At 40.0% G+C, this 19,971-nt stretch overlaps 1 protein-coding gene across 4 annotated transcripts; it reads right to left on the bottom strand.

Annotated features, from left to right (window-relative positions):
• Window positions 1-929: 929 nt before the first annotated feature.
• On the bottom strand, window positions 930-17,235 carry BZW1 (basic leucine zipper and W2 domains 1). Of its 4 annotated transcripts, none has more exons than XM_038585299.1 (12): window positions 17,079-17,235; window positions 15,861-15,934; window positions 13,721-13,897; window positions 11,635-11,729; window positions 10,769-10,834; window positions 9,995-10,130; window positions 9,207-9,316; window positions 8,901-9,071; window positions 8,289-8,435; window positions 7,310-7,448; window positions 5,612-5,734; window positions 930-5,208 (listed from the first exon to the last, which is right to left on the bottom strand). In XM_038585299.1, the coding sequence occupies exons 2-12, from the start codon at window positions 15,922-15,924 to the stop codon at window positions 5,177-5,179; spliced, it is 1,260 nt and encodes a 419-aa protein (XP_038441227.1). In that variant the 5' UTR covers window positions 15,925-15,934; window positions 17,079-17,235; the 3' UTR covers window positions 930-5,176. The 4 variants fall into 4 exon arrangements, with proteins under 4 accessions (XP_038441227.1, XP_038441226.1, XP_038441228.1 ...); XM_038585298.1 differs by lacking the exon at window positions 17,079-17,235 and adding an exon at window positions 16,601-16,701; XM_038585300.1 differs by lacking the exon at window positions 17,079-17,235 and adding an exon at window positions 16,257-16,275.
• Window positions 17,236-19,971: the final 2,736 nt, after the last annotated feature.

Here is a 19,971-nt window from a genome sequence, read left to right as displayed (position 1 = left end):
TGATTTACAGATTACCTAACCCTTGAAACCTGACCCTCCAACTTGCCAGTACCTACCATGTCCTTGGTTTTGCCTTCACCTCACTCTTGATGACCTACCTCCTCCTGGAAGCCTGAATTTTGGTATCCAATCCTGCCTGTCACTGTAGTGCTAAATAAAGCTCAGCAGAGTATCTGACAACATGCACTTACAATTTGTTGACTGACAGGTTCTTAACCTAATTTTGGTCACTTGTCATAGCAATCCTAACCATGGAACAGAAATACCTTGGATTTAACCTTAAATTGCTTTTAAATATTTAAATATTTCTAATTCACAGAACTTTCATGGTTTGCAACACTTCCTCACTTTTCGTATCAATTTCAGTATCCTAAACCCACAAGTATTACCATGTTCTCATTTCTTCACTTACCTAATATTTAATGCTTGCTACCTGACAAGCACTATTGGATGCTGGGCATATAGGGGTAAGAAAAAAAGGCAGATCAAGCTAAAGAATTAATCATGCAGGTCCAATCAGACAAAAAGGTCTTAAACTGTTTTATTTGCATTCAGACTAAGTCTAGCTGTTGAGAGATGCTGGTGGCCTGAATTAGAGTGGTGGCATTAAAGTCGGGAGTTGAAATGGACAGAACTTAATCCACAAGATGTGAGGGCTGAGGAAGTGAGCTGACACTTTCCAGGGAGGGTAGATGGCACTAGTATTTTATGAAGTGAAACTTGAACAGTTTTTGACCGGATGATTCTGAGGTATGTGACCCAAAAAAAGCAAGTGGCCTGAAGAAAAAAAAGTCTCTGGAGGAACAGGCCTTTGGATGGTATTTAAAACACCAAGGTAAAACTGAAAAGACCAGGAGCCATAACCAACTCCAGCACTTAAAGGTTATTATTGTACAACGACCAATGCAACAACAGTCATTGCTTCTCTCTTTACGTTAACAAGGAGTCTCATGAAATTTTATTCAATTTCAAGGGTACAGACAAGAAGCAGATTTCACAGTTAACACAGAAATAATGCAGCAATGTAATTATTGGTTTGGATGGCTGTACTTGAGGTGGTTCTGAGTGCCAACAACTATTTGATATATCAGCTATCCAGTTTTCTCCGTTCTTCAACTGTTTGCCAGGGCGGGTCCATTACTCCTAACTAGAATGGAAATGAGGTGTATTTACAGAGAAAATATTCTTAAGATGCCAGAGAACACAGAACATCTTTTTGAATAGAGGCTTCAGTCTATATAAATGGGTCACTTATTCCCCCAATAAGTTTACCTCTAAGTCAGCCGCTAAAGCAGTCTTCGGGGTTTCAGCTTTAAAAAATGGTCTAAAACTCTTTCTGTCCTTAGAGATTGTAAAATAGTTACACTGACTGGAAACTCTTGAAATAGAACAACTCAATTGTATTTGACAACTTTGTAACACCCCAAAGTCATTATATACATTTAATGCAGTTCCCAAGCCTGCACTAAACCACCACCAACATTGTCATAATTTGGACAAGGTACTGGTCCCTCCAGATAGTCTGGGAAATAAGACTCCAGTGTTTCTCTATGGCGCTACAGTGGGCACCACAAGTGGCTGAGCTTTTCATTTAAATAAGGTTATTGAAAATACTCAGTTGACAGTGATTGAGTGCATTTGTAAAGTATCCTCCATCCTTTTTTCAATTCATTGAGGTGAGATTACACTCCCAGAATAAGAAAAAAATTATTTTAAATGCATGGAAAATCAAGACTGGATTTGATATGGCTGCTCACTGCCCAGTTAAAAAGGGGGAAAAAAGTTGGTAAGGAAAGGGTAGTTGGGAAGCCTTTCTAATCCACACCAAGTGTCATACAATTATGCATGCATGATTGGGTTTAGACACAAATCCAATGCAATTCATTTTTAAACAGAAGCCAATTATAGATTGATTATTTTGAAGTCAAAAGTACTTATATCTTCTAGTCCACTTATATAAAGCCTACTGAAAAATTTAATTATATTTTAAACCTTTAGACCTCAGTAGGCTGAATAAAAACAACTTCTATCAATACTAAAGGACTAATACTTCACATAAAAAAAAAAATCAGAGCATGGCAATTTAACCAGAATTCCCACAGAAATGCTTAACCTATTTTGCATGCTACCTGTAAATAGCATCTCAGGAAAATTTTCAAAGATTAATTCAGTAGTCCAAGTAATAAAGCACACTAAAATTTTGACCATGTATTATACTTAAAGCCAACCAATATTTCTGTCAGTTCCTGAATCTCCTGTAGTTTCCTTGGTAAAATTTCAAAACCATTATCCATGTGTTTTGCCTAACAACTTTAATTAAACCATCACGTAAGATTTTAATTGATTTTTATAGATTAGGATTCCAAATGATTCTATTTATGATAACATTTACAGTCAAGAATCTGTTAATACCTTTAAAGCCAACAGGAAATGATTTGTCTGTGGTCTATGGTGGGCTGGAGTGTAAAGCCCAACTGTTAAGATTGGCAGAAAAAAATACTGCCTCAGGATATGGATACACAAAAGATAATGTCCGCCGGTGAAATATCATTAGGTCCTTTAAAAAGATACATTAATATTAGGTCATGCATTTGCAATTGGGGTGATGTTATTGCCAAGTGGGGCCAAAAGAAAAATCACCCTTCCTCTTTTTCACATATAAAGCAGATACATCTCTTAGGCACCACCATCACTATGCTATGTCAAAATATCCTGTGGCATTTTTGGTGTTTGGAGTTTTCAATAAGAACAGAATAAATATCTCTAGGACAATACTCCCAAAATAATTAAGATTAAAAAACCTATAATCAATTCTAAATGCACATTTAATTATGACTAAAGAGACTTATCCTTAGAAACTAACACCAAGTTAGGAAAATCAACTAGCATTTATCCAATCATAATTACAAGTACAATTTTAACATCTAGATTAAGCATTACATATGAGGCCATAGGTGGGCACTGGCAGCTGAGTTCCAAAATTACCACTTAAATTCAAAATGAAAATCTGCTGTCTTTAGGAAGCATTCCCTTTCTTTCTACTATACTGTCACAGGTGACTTACCATTTACTGTAATACCATAATAAGTAAATACTACTTTGTTGTTATGAAGAAAAAAAATTATGATCAAAGATCATAATGTAGTTCTGGAAGACTACACACTCTTTCACTATACACAGTATATAATAAAATAGGGTACACTTTGTACGACAGTAACATGCAATGGTTTGGCTGTGGAAGTATTAATGTAGTTTTCACTACATCAGAATTCTGTATGGGTGTTTACAGTTTGGGAAGTGGAAGGATGAGGACAATTATTCAACATTTACATAGTAGAGACGTCTGAACACATAACATACAGCTACTCCTAAGTATTAACATGGAATATATATATATATATATATAAATTAAAGAACACTGACCTATAACCTAAGTGTAAGGATGGACTTTATTTTTTAAAAAAAGTCTTTTGAGGACTACAAATTACAAAGTAAAAGCAGATCACTATGTAGAAACCTAGTGAATACATTTTGCCTGTGCATGAAAACTTTATCAAAATTATTCATTTAACAACTTCAACCCATTCACAATGGTATCAGTTATAATGTTCTTCTTTATATAAGGTTATATATTACACGTTTTTCCCTCAAGATGAACTTTTAAACACCAAATTCTTGGTGCATAAGAATGGCACCTTTGAAAGGGGCATTATTCCAAGTTAGTTTCTTTCATCAAGGAAAAAAAAAACTTTCGAAACGTTCACTTTTAACATGAAGTATCTCCACCAAAGTGGTCATATCTTCTTTTCTAATGACTACATATATATATGTGTGTGTGTATATATATATAAAATATATATGTGGGTAGCAGCAAGAAAAGAAAAAAGGAAATTAAAAGGCAGCCATTAAAATAAATGGATCAATTATATAGAAGAGATATTTGGCTCATGACAATTTAAAAATGGCACCTAGGGTATGTTAATAATAGCCAGATGCTGGAGCTATAAGTATGTTGAGAGAATGAAGCTGATCCAGTATGATCAAGTGGGAGTATATTACCATAGCACTTCATTCTTTACAACAAATACTCTTAAGCCAAGAGGAAATGTGTTACATTTAGAGTCTCAATTAGAACATGCTGACCACTTAAATATTTAATAACTGGGTTTTTAGGATAGTCATTTCCTTTATGCACATTAACTTATTTTTTAAATAGCAATCTCTATACCCATTGTGGGGCTTGAACTCATAACTCTGAAATCAAGAACTGCATGCTCCAACTGACTGAGTCAGCTGAGCACCCCTAACTCATACTATTTTGAACCTTTCCTTTCAATCCAAGTGCATGACAAGTGTAAAATACTTTAAATGACAAGATTTCTAAGGTACATTTGAAAATGGTTGTCATGAAAAGAATATCCATCTGTTTTGCTGGGAAAGATACAAACTGAATGCAGAAGTTTCTCAAAGGGAAAAAGCTCAACTTTCTTCTTCCCACCTCTGCCACATATAATTTCCCAAAGAACTCACTTTCAAGCTTGTTCTCCATGGCTTTACTAAAGAATGAAAACCAGAGAGCAAACAATTGAGCTCAAGGACATCCAGGGTTTAAAAATGCAAGAAAATATCAACATGCAAGCAATGGTGCAAATATTCAAGATTCATGTTAATGAATTCAATTACTGTATATGAGATTTTCATCGATGAGCAGGGCTTTGGGCATACCAAATTATCACACAAATCATTGCCTTTTGAGACTTTGGATACTTTTACAGTTTAATTTGCAAACAGAATTTTTGTAACAAATTATTTTTAACCAAATCATATCTTGAAAACTGTTTATATAGAAAACCCAGGGAATAAAGTGAACTGTTCATTGTGGAAGGCCTTAAATTACATTATTACAGTAGAAAATACAGGAGGTAGAAGATAACTGAAAAGACTAATGCAACATTAGATTCAAATCTATAGCTCCTGTAGCTACTTAAAACATGGTTTTAGAAACTAAACCCAACATTTCCAGTAACCATAGAAACAGTTAAAATAAAATTTGCCATGAAAGCCCTTATATCATGCTTGATATAGGGAGGTAGGAAGATGTAAGAACCAGGACACATGAGACATGACATTTTATCTACAACTCCTGTTTGCTTTACTGAGGGTGTAGTTTCAAAATTCAGTCACCTTCTTCAGCTTCAGACTCAGATTCTAGAAAAGGGGAAAAATGCAGCCAAGCATTATATATCAGAAAGCAAAAGTTTCCATTTATAACTTTGAAGCTTTTTATTACAATTAAAAATTTTATTAATAATTCCCTACTTATAAGGGGGGATATTCAAAAGCCTTCATTTGTAAATCTCAAATGTTTATATTAAATAATCTCAAATTTTCCAATTCCCCTAAGTATGTTAGCATATCGGCTAAGCCATCAAAATAATATTTAAAGTCAAATTCTCCCCGCCTGACTTAAAGTAAATGAGTATTTGTAGGTCTACCACAAATGAACAAAAATGTGTACTTGAGGTACAAAATAGTATCTGAATGAAAAAAGGCCACATTAAAATTAGTTCTCAGACTTTACCAAACAAACTGCACCAAGGAAAAGACTTACCTTCTTCAGCATTTTTGAGCCACTCTACAAACTTTTTCATTTGCTCAAGGAAGACACTTTTCCCCTTGGCAACATGTGCATCTTTATACCACTTCAGAATGGGCTCTTCACTCAGGACTTCAGCTATAAAGAGAGCAATCATTACACTTGGGAGTTTTCAGGCAGTCAGAAACCATCTAAAGTGCAGATGCCTGCACAGCAAAAAAGAGCCCACTGAAAAGTTAAGTAAAAACTATTGTATTCAAAATGGCCCAACTGGTTTCTTCAATTTTTAAAGAAAAATAGGAAAGATAAAATTAAGAGCCTTATAATAAGAAATGTTTTATCAACTTGTTGCCCATATATGAACCTACAACTAGGAAAAACTTACTAAACCACCAGTGATTCTCTCAACTGAAGGCAATTTACACCTCCTCCACTGGGACATTAGACAATGTTCAGAGACATTCTTGGTTGTTACACTGGGGAGGGATGCTACTGAATACTCTATAGTAATAGGATTGTTATCAACCAGAGTTAAATGGCCCAAAATATTAGTAGTGCCAAGACTGAGAAACCTTCTGACAAATGATCAGGGATATTTGACTGATTAAATTTTTTAGGTGTGAAAATGGTACTATGGTTTTACTAAAAACAAAAAAAAGCCCATGTACTTTACAAACCTATACTGAAAAATTAGTTAAATAAAGGTTTCTATGGGACACCTGGGTGGCTCAGTGGTTGAGCATCTGCCTTTGGCTCAGGGGCCTGATCCTGGCATCCGGGATCTGGTTCTGCATCGGGCTCCCTGTGGGGAAAGCTGCTTCTCCCTCTGCCTGTGTCTCTGCCTGTGTCTCATGAATATTTAAAAAAAAAATTGGGGGGCGGGGGGGAATGGGGATATAGGCTTTTTCCACCCAGGTGCCCTGGGGATATAGGCTTCTGTTCTAAGTTTAGAATATAAGAACCAACAAAATCATTTATGAAAACTAGGTCATGGAAATACATGTGCACACAAACTGTACTTACTGGGACCAAAGCTGGTCTGATTTATGTAGAACTGAAGAACACATTATCAACAACCATAGTAAACTAGATATTGCAAAGGACTCTCTCCCAACAAAGTTCTTATCTTTATTAACCACTTTAGACCAGTTGCTGAAAAAGGGAATAACATTTTGAACTGATCTTCCAAGACAAGTAAAAGTCTATAGTGGATAATGGGGTAGGGTGAAGGGAAGTCAATCTGTCATGGGCCAAAGACTAGAGAGATGTGGAGTGTGTCTGAGGAAGAGAACTGGTAGAGAAGGGAAGGTGAAGTTTGAGGCTGCATCAAGGTTTTAGGTTTTAACTTATTAAAGAGGTTTAGAGATGTTCTGCTATTAATGCACTAAAAAAGTACCCAATTTCATCCTACGATTACAGTAAAATATTTTATGGAGCTGATGTTCAGACAACTACTCATTGGAATTAAAAGGAGTATTCTAGGATTTTTAAAAAAAGATTTTATTTAGCTGCGAGAGAAAAAGAGAGCTCACACGTAAGCATGGGGTAGGGGAGAGGGAGATGGAGAAGTGGACTCCCTGCTGAGCATGGAGCTCCATGGGGGGCTTGATCCCAGAACTCTGAGCTCATGACTGGAGCAGTCAGACACTTAACTGACTATGCCACCCAGGCACCCCTAGAATTTTTAATCACAAAACTCAAAATTTAAATTACCTTTATAAAAAAGCACCACTATTTTCTGGAAGGCTTTCATGAAATGAATGTTGTCATAGCAATACTCCTGAATCTTCAATAACAGAGTCAGCTCAGACTGACCTTGAGTAGTAAAGGCAGCAAGTAGAGGGCTGTATTGCTTTTAAAGGGAAAGGAGAAAAAAACTTCATTATTTTTTATAATAACCCTTCATTTCAAAATTCCTAAAATATAGAAAATAACATCTTTTAAAATCACTATGAATTATATTCTGTGTAGTGGAAACTTAATAAATAAATAAATTAAGTTATTAAATAAATGAGAAGAATCTACAAAGCATGTAACTCAAATAAACAATATGGCACCAGGGAATCCAGACAACTGTCAATACAATGTTAATAATTTAGAAGATAAAAAAGGAGTGCTCTTATTTTCCAATATTCCCTTCAAAAGCAAACACCAAATTGCAGGCTTATGCTAATTTTAAACATGTATTTGTTTTTAACCTGTGAACCAAAGGAAAGTCAGACTTTTTAAAAGATTACCAAGTTCTTAGAGGAAATTATGCTAAGAGAAATAAGTTAATCAGAGAAGACAATCACCATATGATCTCACTCATACGTGAAGAAAGGGAAAAATAAAGAAGAAATCAGAGAGGGAGTCATCCATAAGACAATCAGAGAAAACACACTGAGGGGTGCTAGAGGGGAGGGGGTGGGGGGTAACTGGGTGATGGGCATTGAGGAGGGCATACAATGTAATGAGCATTGGGTGTTATTACTGACCTCTACCTCTGAAACCAGCAATATATTACATGTTAATTAACTGAATTTAAATAAATTTTAAAAAGTTGAGAACTGCCACAAATAGTTCTCTGTCGACTCACTAGTGGTTATTCCCAGGAACCACAGGATATGATACATCCTCTAAGTACAACAACAGCTTACTTATCCCCACTTAAAAAGCAGACTCATGTTTTGCAAAGGCATAATTCTAATACCTTCAAATGCTTGATGGCTTGCTCTGCTACAAGCTCCTCCTTTTTGTTCCATTCCACGGTGCTCATTACGCTGGACCAGACTATTCCAATGACAACGGGTTCTGGGATGTTGTTTTTTTTCATCTCCTCCTTGACATACAAAATTATCTGCAAAAAGAATCCAAATTTAGTAAAAGAAATCAATTTTGATATGTACACTCTACACACCAAACTCAGACCTTTTATGAATACATAAAAACACCTTTCCACACAACTGGCATTGACCACACGTGTACCACATGTAGTCAGAGAACTTTTAAAACTGGAAAAGATGGACCTCAAGTCCAAACCTTAATTTACACATAGACAAACTGCCTAGGAAAGAACGGAGATGGAAATAGATGATCTACCTATTGGCTTGCACCCTACAAAATCCCCAAGTATTGAAATTTCTGGGCACTAGTAAAGCACTAAATATAAAATATGAAAAAGACTGATGAAAGGCCCCAACATAACATTCTATAGCTAGTAATTAAAAAAACACTCTGGTGAAATACTTTAAAGCTTCAAGAAAATGTTTATTTTCTTCACCAGAAAAAAACCATAAAGATGGTCTAAACAAAAGTATCTTACATCCTTAAATGGATCACCACGGGACATCTGTTCTTGAAGTTCTTTCTGGAGTTCCTTTCGAGCTCCTATGGTTTGTTGATTCCGAACATATTCTGAAAGTTCTTTCAAGCCTGCCTCAGTAAAATACTTTGTGAAGTGTTCAACGCTTTGTTTATTGGCAGGAAAAAGTTCCTGAAAGGAGAACTTAATCTGGTTAAATGGTCTTTAATCGTATCAAGAAAAACACTTCCTCTTTTCACAGACTAGAAATGAGAAAATTCCCTTATTACACTTTAAGTGTTGGCAAGAATGAAACAAGTTACAAACCATCAGTCTGTTATCCATGCTGACTTTCCGAAGACTTGCAGCTACTGCATTGATATCTTTTTCATTTATCCATGATTTAAAGAGCTTTACAGCAAAAGCTGCTGAAACCCCTGTAGAACAAAAGAGCTTACTTAACAAAAGCGGATTTCAACAACTGTATCTCTTCATTTCAACGCACAGAATTATTCATTTTATCCCTAAACTTCCTTCAGCCACTAAGCTGCTTACCATTTCACTCCAATTTCTCTATCATTGGCTAGTTATATATTTTTATAGTGATTAAACTCCTTTTGTTTTTGTTTTTTTTAAACTCCTTTTGAATGTGTGAAATGGAAGTAACAGTTCTGACACTTCAGAGGGTGGCTGTGAGAAATATGGCACATTAAGTACTTAGTACTTTAAAAGTTTTAAAAAAGTTAGTTTTTTAAGTGTAACAAATTATTTAACTATGAAAATTACAAGAGGGACACCTTATTTTCTTTTTGGCTTAACATGTCCCCCAACTGGAATTAATCTTTCTGGGTTTCCCTGGCATTTCTCTTTTTATGCATAACCACATTTTGTTTGAACTTTGGACATTTGCTATATGCTTAAAGATAGCCAAAGATATACATGAAATACCTAGTGAATTTTATTAGAACTAAGGATGGTTAAAAAAAACAAAGACAATTATACAAGTCAAATCTATATGAACAACATCCTAGCTTTTCTATCAGTTCATCTTTCATGCTCTTATCTATCCCCACTCTCAGCTAACCAAAGAGAATTCGTTACCAAAGACTGATTACCTTCTTTAACCAAATTCTCATTATAAAGGCTATTAAGAATGGATGCATTAAGTGTTCCATTAGCCAGAAGAACACCAGTCAACATAGCCAGCTTGTTCCTCTCCGACTCTGAAAAGCCCTTTAAGAACAGCAGCAGCTATAAAAGTAAACAGTTAAAGGTTAAAAGAGCAATTGCATTATATATAAAGAAGTAGTAAGACAAACTACAGTGGTTAAAAGTAGGGGCTCTGGGGTCTAACCATTCAAATTTTACCTCAGTTGTAATACTGGCTGAGTGATCCTGGGCAAGTTACTTAACCTCTGTGGCTCAGTTTCCTCATAAGTAAATGTGGATAATAAAACTTGCCTCACAGAGTTGGAGTATTAAATGAGTTAATAAAAAAATAAAAATAAAAAAAAAATAAATGAGTTAATAATTACAATAGTACCTGAAACGTGATGTTACTATTAACATTACTAGATTTTTTGGTCTGCCTATATATAGAATAACTAAGACTCCAACAGCAAGTGTGCTAAATTTCTTTCACAATATGCTTAGCTCTGATTCTCTATCCCCTATCTTGAACAAACTCCATTTTGATCTTTAACCTTTTGCCACTTGCTTGCACACAAAGCTGAGGAAACAGTGTATAGCAAATTAAACTAAATGATACACCCCAAACTACATTTCAGGCCTAAATAGCTAATCATTTCAAATCTGTGACAGGACTAAGATACAACATTCTCCTCTTTGACCCCAACCTGTGTTTCCACAAAGCATACTGTTCTTCATACCTTTTTTACTTCATCTTCAAAACCTTTCTCCAGGTATTTGTAGCGCCTGATTAACTTGTTAAAAACCTATGAAGAACAGTGAAGGAACTTAATGATAATTTCGTATTTATACATGTCAGATTCCTAAAAGATTTGAGTATCTCATAGAATCTTTAGAACATCGAAGAAGTAAACCTTCCACTGAAGAGAAGAGGTTACAAGAGATTGTCAACTCTCAAACTCTACAGTATGCTGATCTAACACTTAAGCCACCCCACAATAGATTTTTATTGCTAAATATTAAAGCAAGGACTAATTATTGCTTAAACACAAGTCATCTAACCATTTGTAAGATATTAACAGAGTAAGATCACAGAATATAGTTCTACTTTCCTAATGACACAGATAACAAATCTCTAGGCTAGATACACTTGAATTATTTGCTTGCAATAACAGAAACTTAATTATGTATGAAACCTTCAAATGAAATTTTGATTGGAAAGCTAATCTGCCTATAACCCATTCTTCTTTAAAAGTTATATGCAAAAAAAAAAAAAAAAGTTATATGCAGGGTGCCTGGGTGGCTCAGTCATTTAAGTGTTTGACTTTGGCTCTGGTCATGATCTCAAGTCAGGGTCCTGGGATCAAGACCCCCTTGTCACTCTGTGTTCCCTCCTCTGCTCAGCGTCTCTCATGTGCTCTCAAATAAATAAAATGATTCAATCTTTTCTGCTTTGTTTTCCTTAACACATTTCATTATATTGCAACAAAGAGTATCTCTAAACCTTCAGTTCAAATTTCTTCAAACCTATTTTCAACCTCTTAAAAGTAGACTATTCCCAGATAGATAATAGCTAACTGCAATAAATACGTAAAATTTCATTTACCTGAGCAAATGCTTGCATGGTCTCTAGGTCTTCTTGTGCTGCGAACACACAGACATCTGTACGCATCATGTCATCTGCCAGTGTACCACCTGGGGCTAAGGTATATATTACAAAAAATTTGCAGTGACTTTCATTTGCAATTAGTAATTGTTTCAATCTCACTTTCTGGAAGGATTCCCATTATAAAATAAAATGACAAAAATTCTAAAAGATGATCTGAAAGCAGTCAGTATCTCAGTAGGAACATGGTTGGTTCAATAAGCATAAAAAGTGAAACAATTTAAGGGAATCAACCTCCTTCAGCAACCCAATTAAACTTGTAGCATTAACCATCCAACAGTATCAAATTTGTCACTCAAGCAGAGATGTTCTAGGTTGGTTTTGATAATGTAACTTCCCATAGAGAAAACAACCCTTCAAGTTGCCAGAGAGACTGGACTGTAAAACCCTACAGGATAGAAACTGTATCTTTTACAAATGTTTGTAAGTATTTACGGATAAAGTGATGTTTGATATATACTTTGAAATATTGGGGAGGGGGGGCAAAGTCAGTTGGGACACAGCAAGAGTATGACTGTTAACAATTACTAAAGTCAGGTAATAGACCAGAAATTCATTATAGCATTCTCTCTAGGACAGCTCTGAAAATTTCTTTAGTAAAAGTGTTAGAAAGAATTGTGGCTCAGTGGTTGAGCACCTGCCTTTGGCTCAGGGTGTGATCCCAGGTTCCTGGGATGGAGTCCCACATTGGGCTCCTTACAGGAAACCTGCTTCTCCCTCTGCCTAGGTCTCTGCCACTCTCTCTCTCTCATGAAGGAAGAAAGGAGGAAAGGAAGAAAGAAAGAAGAAAATGGATATTTCTGGGCACCTGGGTGGCTTAGTTGGTTAAGCATCTGCCTTCAGCTCAGGTCATGATCCTGGGATTGAGTGGAGTCCTATGGAGTCCTACACTGGGGTTCCCTACTCAGTGGGGAGCCTGCCTCTTCCCCTCCCCCCTACTTCTGCTCTCTCTCAAATAATTAAATAAAATCTAAAAAGAAAAAAAAAAGAAAATGGATATTTCTTACTACAAAATGATAACAGTGGAAGAAATACTCATTTGACTAAGCATTAGAACATATGAACCTAAGTTTCTTGGTTCCACCAGAGTAATTATTTGACTTCATGTAAGTCACCAATGCCTCTCTAAGCCTCCACCCTACAGGCTTACAAAATGAGTTCTGACTCTATCAGCCTGTCTGTGAGGGTCAAAATAGTATCACTGTGAAAACATTTTGAAATATCTTAAAGAGCTATGGAAATAAAATTAACATCATCATTTGAAGATATATAGCTAAATGGCACATTCTCTTAAGATATCCTGAGCTGCTAAGGGTGGAGGTAGGAGTAAGTTAGAGCAGTGCTGTGTGAGAGAAACACATGAGTCACATGATTTAATTTCATGTCTAGTAACTTTATTAAAAGGTGTAATTTTAATATACTCTAACCCAACATATCAAAAATATTGATTTAAACATTTCAGTATTCAAAATATTAATGAGAGATCTTATGTTCTTTTTTATAGTAAGTCTTTAAAATCCAATGTGTATTTGATGCTTATAGAACCCTCAATTTAGATTACCCACTTTCCAAGCGATCAATAGCCACATGCGGGTAGTGGCTAATGTACTGAAGAGTGCAGGAATAGTCCTCAAGCATACAAAAAAAGTATTTCGTAAGACAGAAGAGGTAAGGGTTTCTCCATTAACTCAAGAGTGTTCAAACACAGGGTGTGTTCAAACACAGGCTGGAAAAATTATTGATCGGGGATGCAATAAGGACACAAGAATCAGAAAAGTCATCCTGAAATGTTATGGCTTTGTAAAAGATTTCAACTATAAAGCTAGACAAGGCTTTATAATTTGCTAGATTATGGAATAGTTTGCTACGTTACTAAAATCTAGGAGGAAAAAAAATGGAAAAATTATAAGGAGGTAAAAAGCCAAAAACAAAGCCACCCCAATTTGAGAGGATTCTCAAATAGTTCATATTCTGGATTCCACATAAACTCTATACATAACACTTCCCACAAAACCCAGACACTTACCCAGCATTCCGCCGGCCACCAGAATGTCAAAGAGTGTTTCTGCATATCGGCGGTAATCAAGTTTTGCTCCAGAAGCATCAAGAAACTTTGCTACTGCTTCCAAATCAGTACCAGTTTCAGTTAAGCCTTGAATAATACAGTCTTGAAACTGAGTAGGGTCAAACCTCTCTTTTTCATCTGGGCGGGGGGGGGGGGGGGAGAGAAACCCCACAACATTTAAACCGCTTACCAAAATACCAAGAAACCATCACTTTATGAAAAGTGTTAAATACTGAATAAATTAACCGTGTTTAGCACAATCTTATTTATTTCAACAGCTGGAAAATACAAACACAAGAAAAAAGACTAAACATACACTCTGCAAATGCAAGGCATGACAGCCTAGTCACAAGAATTGTGTGGCTTTTCTTCCACTATTTTTTCACACAAGTCTCATAAGTGGTAAGTTAAACGAGCTAGTATGTTCCTACTGCCAGGAGAATATTTCTATCCTGAATGCTCTTCTATCACCCCTGGGCTTTTCTGAAATTTAGGACATTCTCTAAATTTCAGGTAAACTTCATTATTGGGTGAATTTTTGCCCAAACACTGGAACTCTTTATTCTTTTCTTTAAATGCCCATAACACTATGTTTGTTTAAATCATTCATTTGATACTTAACAGGGCCTTAGGTGCATACCCAGCCTTTACTGGGTTGCCATCACACACTCCATGACACGGTTTGACCTCCCTCTCTAGGTTAGATGCTATCTTCTTTTTCACACAGCACTAGAGTGACCAACTCTGCCCTGTTTTAGCACTGAATAGCCTATGTCCTGGGAACTATCTTCAGTCTCAGGCAAATTCCAATTAATTGTTCATGCTACCCAGCACCCCATCATCAAGAACTAGGAGGGCATGAGTGATCTCAATCTGGAACTGGGAAGTGGCAGCTCTTCTTGAAGCTAATAACAATAAAACTACTTAAAAAAAAAAAAAACAAAAAACAATAAAACTACTTGATACTACCACATACTCAAGAGAATACAGGCTTTCCTCCATTACTGCTGAATTGCTTTGGTTTCCAAACTCTGTTTCTCCTCTTGAGAAAATTTACCAGGTTAAATCTAAAGAAATCTGCAAAGACTAGAATCTAATCACTCTTCAGCCTCCCCACTGTAAGAGGACAGTCTATGATCAGGGATTACAAGATTCTGTAACATGTATCTCAAACTGTGTTAGCCAGGGTAGAAAAATACAATTTATAACCAGTAGCTGACCCAGTTTCCTCAAAATTTCCTGTAAAATAAGGTCAATAGGTTTTTGAGCAATAACATCAAAAGATTTTGGGGAAAGCATTAAGCCTAATGCAAAATATACCTGAGTTCATAGCTCATTTAACTTTGTATCACTAGTATAGTGCCTTGCTACAGAATTTAATATTCACCTAACCATCCACTAATAGAAGCGGTTAATAACATTCTAGTACTTTTTTTAGTCTTTGAGAAATATGGAACTTCAAAAGACAATACCATAATTAACTTCCATACATGAAGCCTGGTTTTTCTCTCACAAACCTTCACAAAGTTTGGGAGAAATCAGCAATCATGTCAGGAGCTCTCCTTTCACAAGTTGACTTTTTCTCCTCAAGCAAAAGTCTGCTTGGATAAAATTTAGCTAGTGAAAATGCACTCCATATTTAAAAGAAATGTACCTTATTCTCACAATAAAAAGACCATTCAGTAACCTGCATAGAGATATATAGATGTTGGGCAGCCCCGGTGGCTCAGCGGTTTAGCGCCACCTTCAGCCCAGGGTGGGATCCTAGGGCCCTGGGATCGAGTCCTACGTCGGGCTCCCTGCATAGAGCCTACTTCTCCCTCTGCCTGTGCCTCTGCCTCTCTCTCTCTCTGAGTCTCTCATGAATAAATAAATAAAATCTTAAAGAAAAAAAAGAGATATATATACGTTGATACTAAAAGCTAAAAGCTTAAAAAACAAATATTAAGGGAACATCTAAAATGGCAGTCAGGTAGAAATTCAAGTTCCTTTCTGGTATTTTCTATTACAATTTACTATTAAGCAGCTGCGCCCCAGAGAAACCAACATGTAAAAGTTATTCCGGGAGTTTGAAGAGAGAGATTAAAACATAAATATTTACCTCTTTTTCTGGTTTTAAAACGCTGGCCTGATAGCGTTGGCTTTTGCTGCTTTTGATTATTCATAAAAGACACCCTAAGAAAAGACAAACAGAGCTTTAAAAACATCAGTGCCGGAACATTGATTTTTAAAAACAAAGCATCGAACCTTGGTCTGCTCACAGAGAGAAGTCAAATATCACACACACTTTCAGCCGGGCACTACCATGAATCACCTGGGCCTGGATGATCTGTAACCTCGAACGCTGCATTTCTCCCCTACGAGAAACCCTTTAGAGAGGTGGGATGGGATTGTACACTTTTAGAGGGCCTTACAGCCCCGTAGCGACTGGTGGCAAATCACCCACCACAAACACAATTGTTGGCTTTCCTCCTCCCTCCTCTACAGAGTCCCCTACCTCTAAGCATCCGGGAAGGCTAAAGGAGACGACCTCCACGGTCAGGAGGGATCCAACCCGTGCACGTCAGTTTTCAGACCCCGTCAGAAGCGGAGTCGGTCCCCCAGAGGGGCCCGCAGCGGCCGCCCGCGGCACCCCGGCGCGCACGGCGAGCGGACGGCAGGCCCAGCCTCCTGTGCCCGGGCCCCGCGGCCCACGTCTCCTCCCCGGGCACGTGTCTCTCCCTCCACGCCCTTCCCGCGCCGGCCGCGCGAACGCGATAATCCGCCCCCGCCCCGGCCGCCCGTGGCCACCGCGGGCCGCCGTAGGGGCTGCTCCCCGCCCGCGGCCCCTTCCCCACTGACCCGGTCGCCGGCGGTGGCGGCCGCCGCAACGCGCGCACCACAGGCGCCGAGGCGCTCCGCGCCGGGGGCCCGGCCGCCCCGTACATCCGCCCGCCCTCCAGCGAAAGCAGCGGCGGCGGAGGCGGCCGCAGAGGTGGTGGCGGCGCCTCCGCCCCGCCCGCCAGGACCCCCCACGCGTACATCACCCAACAGAGGCCGCAGCGGCTTTGTTACCCAGGCGGCGCAGGGCGGCAGCCGGGGCGGGCGCGGTCCCTGGCCTCGCGGCGCACAGCCGGGCCCCCCGTTCCGCTCCGGGCCGCAACCCGTCGACCTCCCTGCTGAGGCGGCTGAGGCGGCTGAGGCGGCGGCTCGAATCCAGGCCCCGCATCCGGCCTGGCCTCCTGCGGCGGCCTCCGCTCGCCCCCGCCCCGCCGCCCGCCCCGGGCCGCCGACGAGGGGCCCCGGCCGCGGCCAGGGACGAGCGGGCGTCGCGCCTCACCGAATTTAAGGCGAAGAGAAAAGAGCCAGAAATCCCCGATGTGGCGGCAACTGCGGCGGTGTCTCCTCTGCGACCGGAACTAACGCGAGGAGGAGGGAAGAGGTGTCACCCCCGCCCCGGCCAGCCTCCTATCGCGAGATTTCTTCCTCGGGGCGTCCACCCCCGCGTCCCTCGCGGTCGCGGCCTCGAGCCTCCGCCTCGCGCATTCCTTGGGGCTCGGGGGTGGGAAAGCGGGCAAGGGGATGGAGCGGGGGTGTCGAGGCTTCTCTGCGCCTTTCTTGGGTTCCAGGCTTTCCGGGAGCTTATCCTGGACGAGCCGGTCTTTCTTCCGTCTCCGCCCCACGCGGCCCTCCTAGCGCTTGGAGCGGCTGCGGGAGCAGATACCCCGGCGCCCCCCCCGCCGGGCCCGATGGACTTGGGCGCGTCCGCCCGGAGCCCCTCCCCCTCGAGTCGGAAGTGGAGCCCGGGGGCCGGGCGCGCTCCGACCCGTCCTGGGCAGTGGCGGAGTCGGGCCGGGGGCTGCTCCGCTGACCCCCGCTGACCTCCGCGCCCGCGGGCCTCGGTGGCGTTCGCTCGGCGGTGCTGGCCGGGTGGGCCGTGGCCCGCGGCTCCCAGGAGCGAGGGAGGCCCTGACGGAGGGCCCCCGAGGAAGACCCTGCCCTCCTCCTGCGGCCTCTGCTCCAGGCGGCGGCCTTTGTCGTTTTCTGCTGAGTGTCGTGCTTTCGGGCACCTGGAGAGCGTCAGATCCCCCCTCCCCCCAGGACACTTAAAAACACGGCTTCCTGGGCCAGATCACCAGCACAGAAGATGGGGCTTTATTTCTATTTTATTATTTTTTTAAGATTTTATTTATTTATTCATGACAGAGAGAGAATGGCAGAGACACAGGCAGAGGGAGGAGCAGGCTCCCTGCAGGGAGCCCGACGCGGGACTCGACCCCGGGACCACGTCCTGAGCCAGAGCAGACACCCAACCGCTGAGCCGCCCAGGCGTCCCTGTAGCGGGACTTTAACAGCAACTTCCATGTGATGCTGATGATCTCATCTACACTTTGAGAACCACCGAGTTAGGGGCTGTATCATTAGGGAGCTGGGGGCGAGGCAATAAGTGCCAGAAGCACTGTACAAACGGATGTACGACGTCTCCCAAGATCTAGCCTCGTGTTTTTATCTCCTGTTTGCATTAGTCATTTGCCTCGAAAACAACAAACACCAAAACCCCACAAACTCCCGAGTTTGTTTCTACAGGTCACCTTCCCTGGACTCTGCTTCTCTTCCTTACACGTTTTTGGTAAATTAGTTTTTTTTTTTAAATACATTTATTCATGAGAGACACACACACAGAGAGAGAGGCAGAGGGAGAAGCAAGCTCCACGCAGGGAGCCCAACGTGGGACTCGATCCCGGGACTCCAGGGTCCCGCCCTGGGCTGAAGGCAGGCACTAAACTGCTGAGCCCCCCCGGCCTGCCCGGTAAATTAGTTTTTATTTGATTTATTTTATCTGACCTGCCCCCATCCTCTCACAACTGTTTGGAAAATTACTTTCTCAAGAGTTCTTTTCTGAAATGATTGCCAAATCCAGTGATCTTTCAGTCCTCACCGTTCTATCCTCCTCTGAGCACTTAGGGCATTACGCATGTCCTTACAACTTTGTTCCGGTTGCCTTCCTGATACTCCTTTGTAATTGCTGCCACCTCTTTTTCGTGCTCAAACCTTTTTTTCTCCCATCATGCTTTCTTACATGACAGTCTCAGATATTCCTAGTGATTTAATTTTTAAAAGTGGGACAAATTCTATTGAATCATTAAATATTTGTTAAGTCTAGGCTCTAAGCCCTTCCACACTGAGGGAATAGCAGTGGGAAAGTCCTGAGGTTGGAAAACCCTGACCTGTTGGAGGATCTGAAAGAGGCTAGTGTGACAGGATCTTGGTGGGAGATGGGAGGACTGCGGGTAGAATGGAGAAGTGTCAAGAGTCAGATTTCTAAGTCTAACCCTTTTTCCCAAGTCCCCAAGCCCCACTCTTTGGTACCTCCCTAAATGCCAAATTAAACACTCTTCTTACTATTGATTACTCTTCCTCTTACCCCAAGGCTGTTCTTCTCACTTCAGAAGTTCTGTTAAAGATACAGTGTTTTACCAATAAAAATAAGAGCGACTTTCATGTGGCAGATACATGTATCGTGTATTCTTCTAAGCACTTCACCTTATTTAATCCTCAAAACTAATTTATGATCTAGGAACTATTATTTGCTCCATTTAATAGACTAGAAGGCTGAGGCATAGAGAGCTCAAGTAACTAACCCACGGTCACAGAAGTAGTAAATTGAAGAGCTTCATTTGAACTCAGGCAGTCTGGCTGCACCACTATAGCATGACTGCCTTGCCACCAAGATCTTATTTATCCATTCAACAAATAGTTATGGAACTAAAGACCACGAGAGGTACAGAGGTGACAAGTTAGACCGCTGACCTCACAAAGCTTATCATCTATATTTGTCACATTTCTCAATTCCATCACTTTTTTCCAGTATCATCTTCATCTAGACTTCTATTTCCCCTAAGTAACTGGGACTTTGCAATAACTTCCTAACTGCTATCCCTTTCTCCACACTTCCAGAGTAACCTTCCCAAATGCAGCCTGAATCATTTTTCTTCACTGTTTAAATACCTTGGTTTGTATTCCAGATCACCCAGGGATAGTTTTGGCCAATGTTTCTCACCTTTACTTCCCGTCTCATTGGTAGTTCTTAATCTGTTATTGCCCTCCATTGTGGGGTATATAGCAAGCAATTTTTGACTAAAAACTGTATTAAATTTAGCAAATGATTTTCATTTTTTAAAAAGAGTTGTTTATTTGTAGAAAGAGAGAATGGGGAAAGGGGCAGGAGGGAA

Source organism: Canis lupus, chromosome 37, assembly GCF_011100685.1.
Source record: "Canis lupus familiaris isolate Mischka breed German Shepherd chromosome 37, alternate assembly UU_Cfam_GSD_1.0, whole genome shotgun sequence".
NCBI lineage: Eukaryota > Metazoa > Chordata > Mammalia > Carnivora > Canidae > Canis > Canis lupus.
This window is presented reverse-complemented; position numbering and strand designations above follow the sequence as displayed.

Bases quoted from the DNA above. Each gene is read 5' to 3' on its own strand.
- BZW1 (XM_038585298.1), bottom strand. From the start codon at position 16,686: ATGTACGGGGCGGCCGGGCCCCCGGCGCGGAGCGCCTCGGCGCCTGTG. The intron at 9,072-9,206 runs GTTTGTAACTTG...TTCTCCTTTCAG, and splicing joins GCATGGATAACAGACTGATG to GAACTTTTTCCTGCCAATAA. The intron at 7,449-8,288 runs GTATTAGAATTA...TCCCTTTAAAAG, and splicing joins AAGCCATCAAGCATTTGAAG to CAATACAGCCCTCTACTTGC.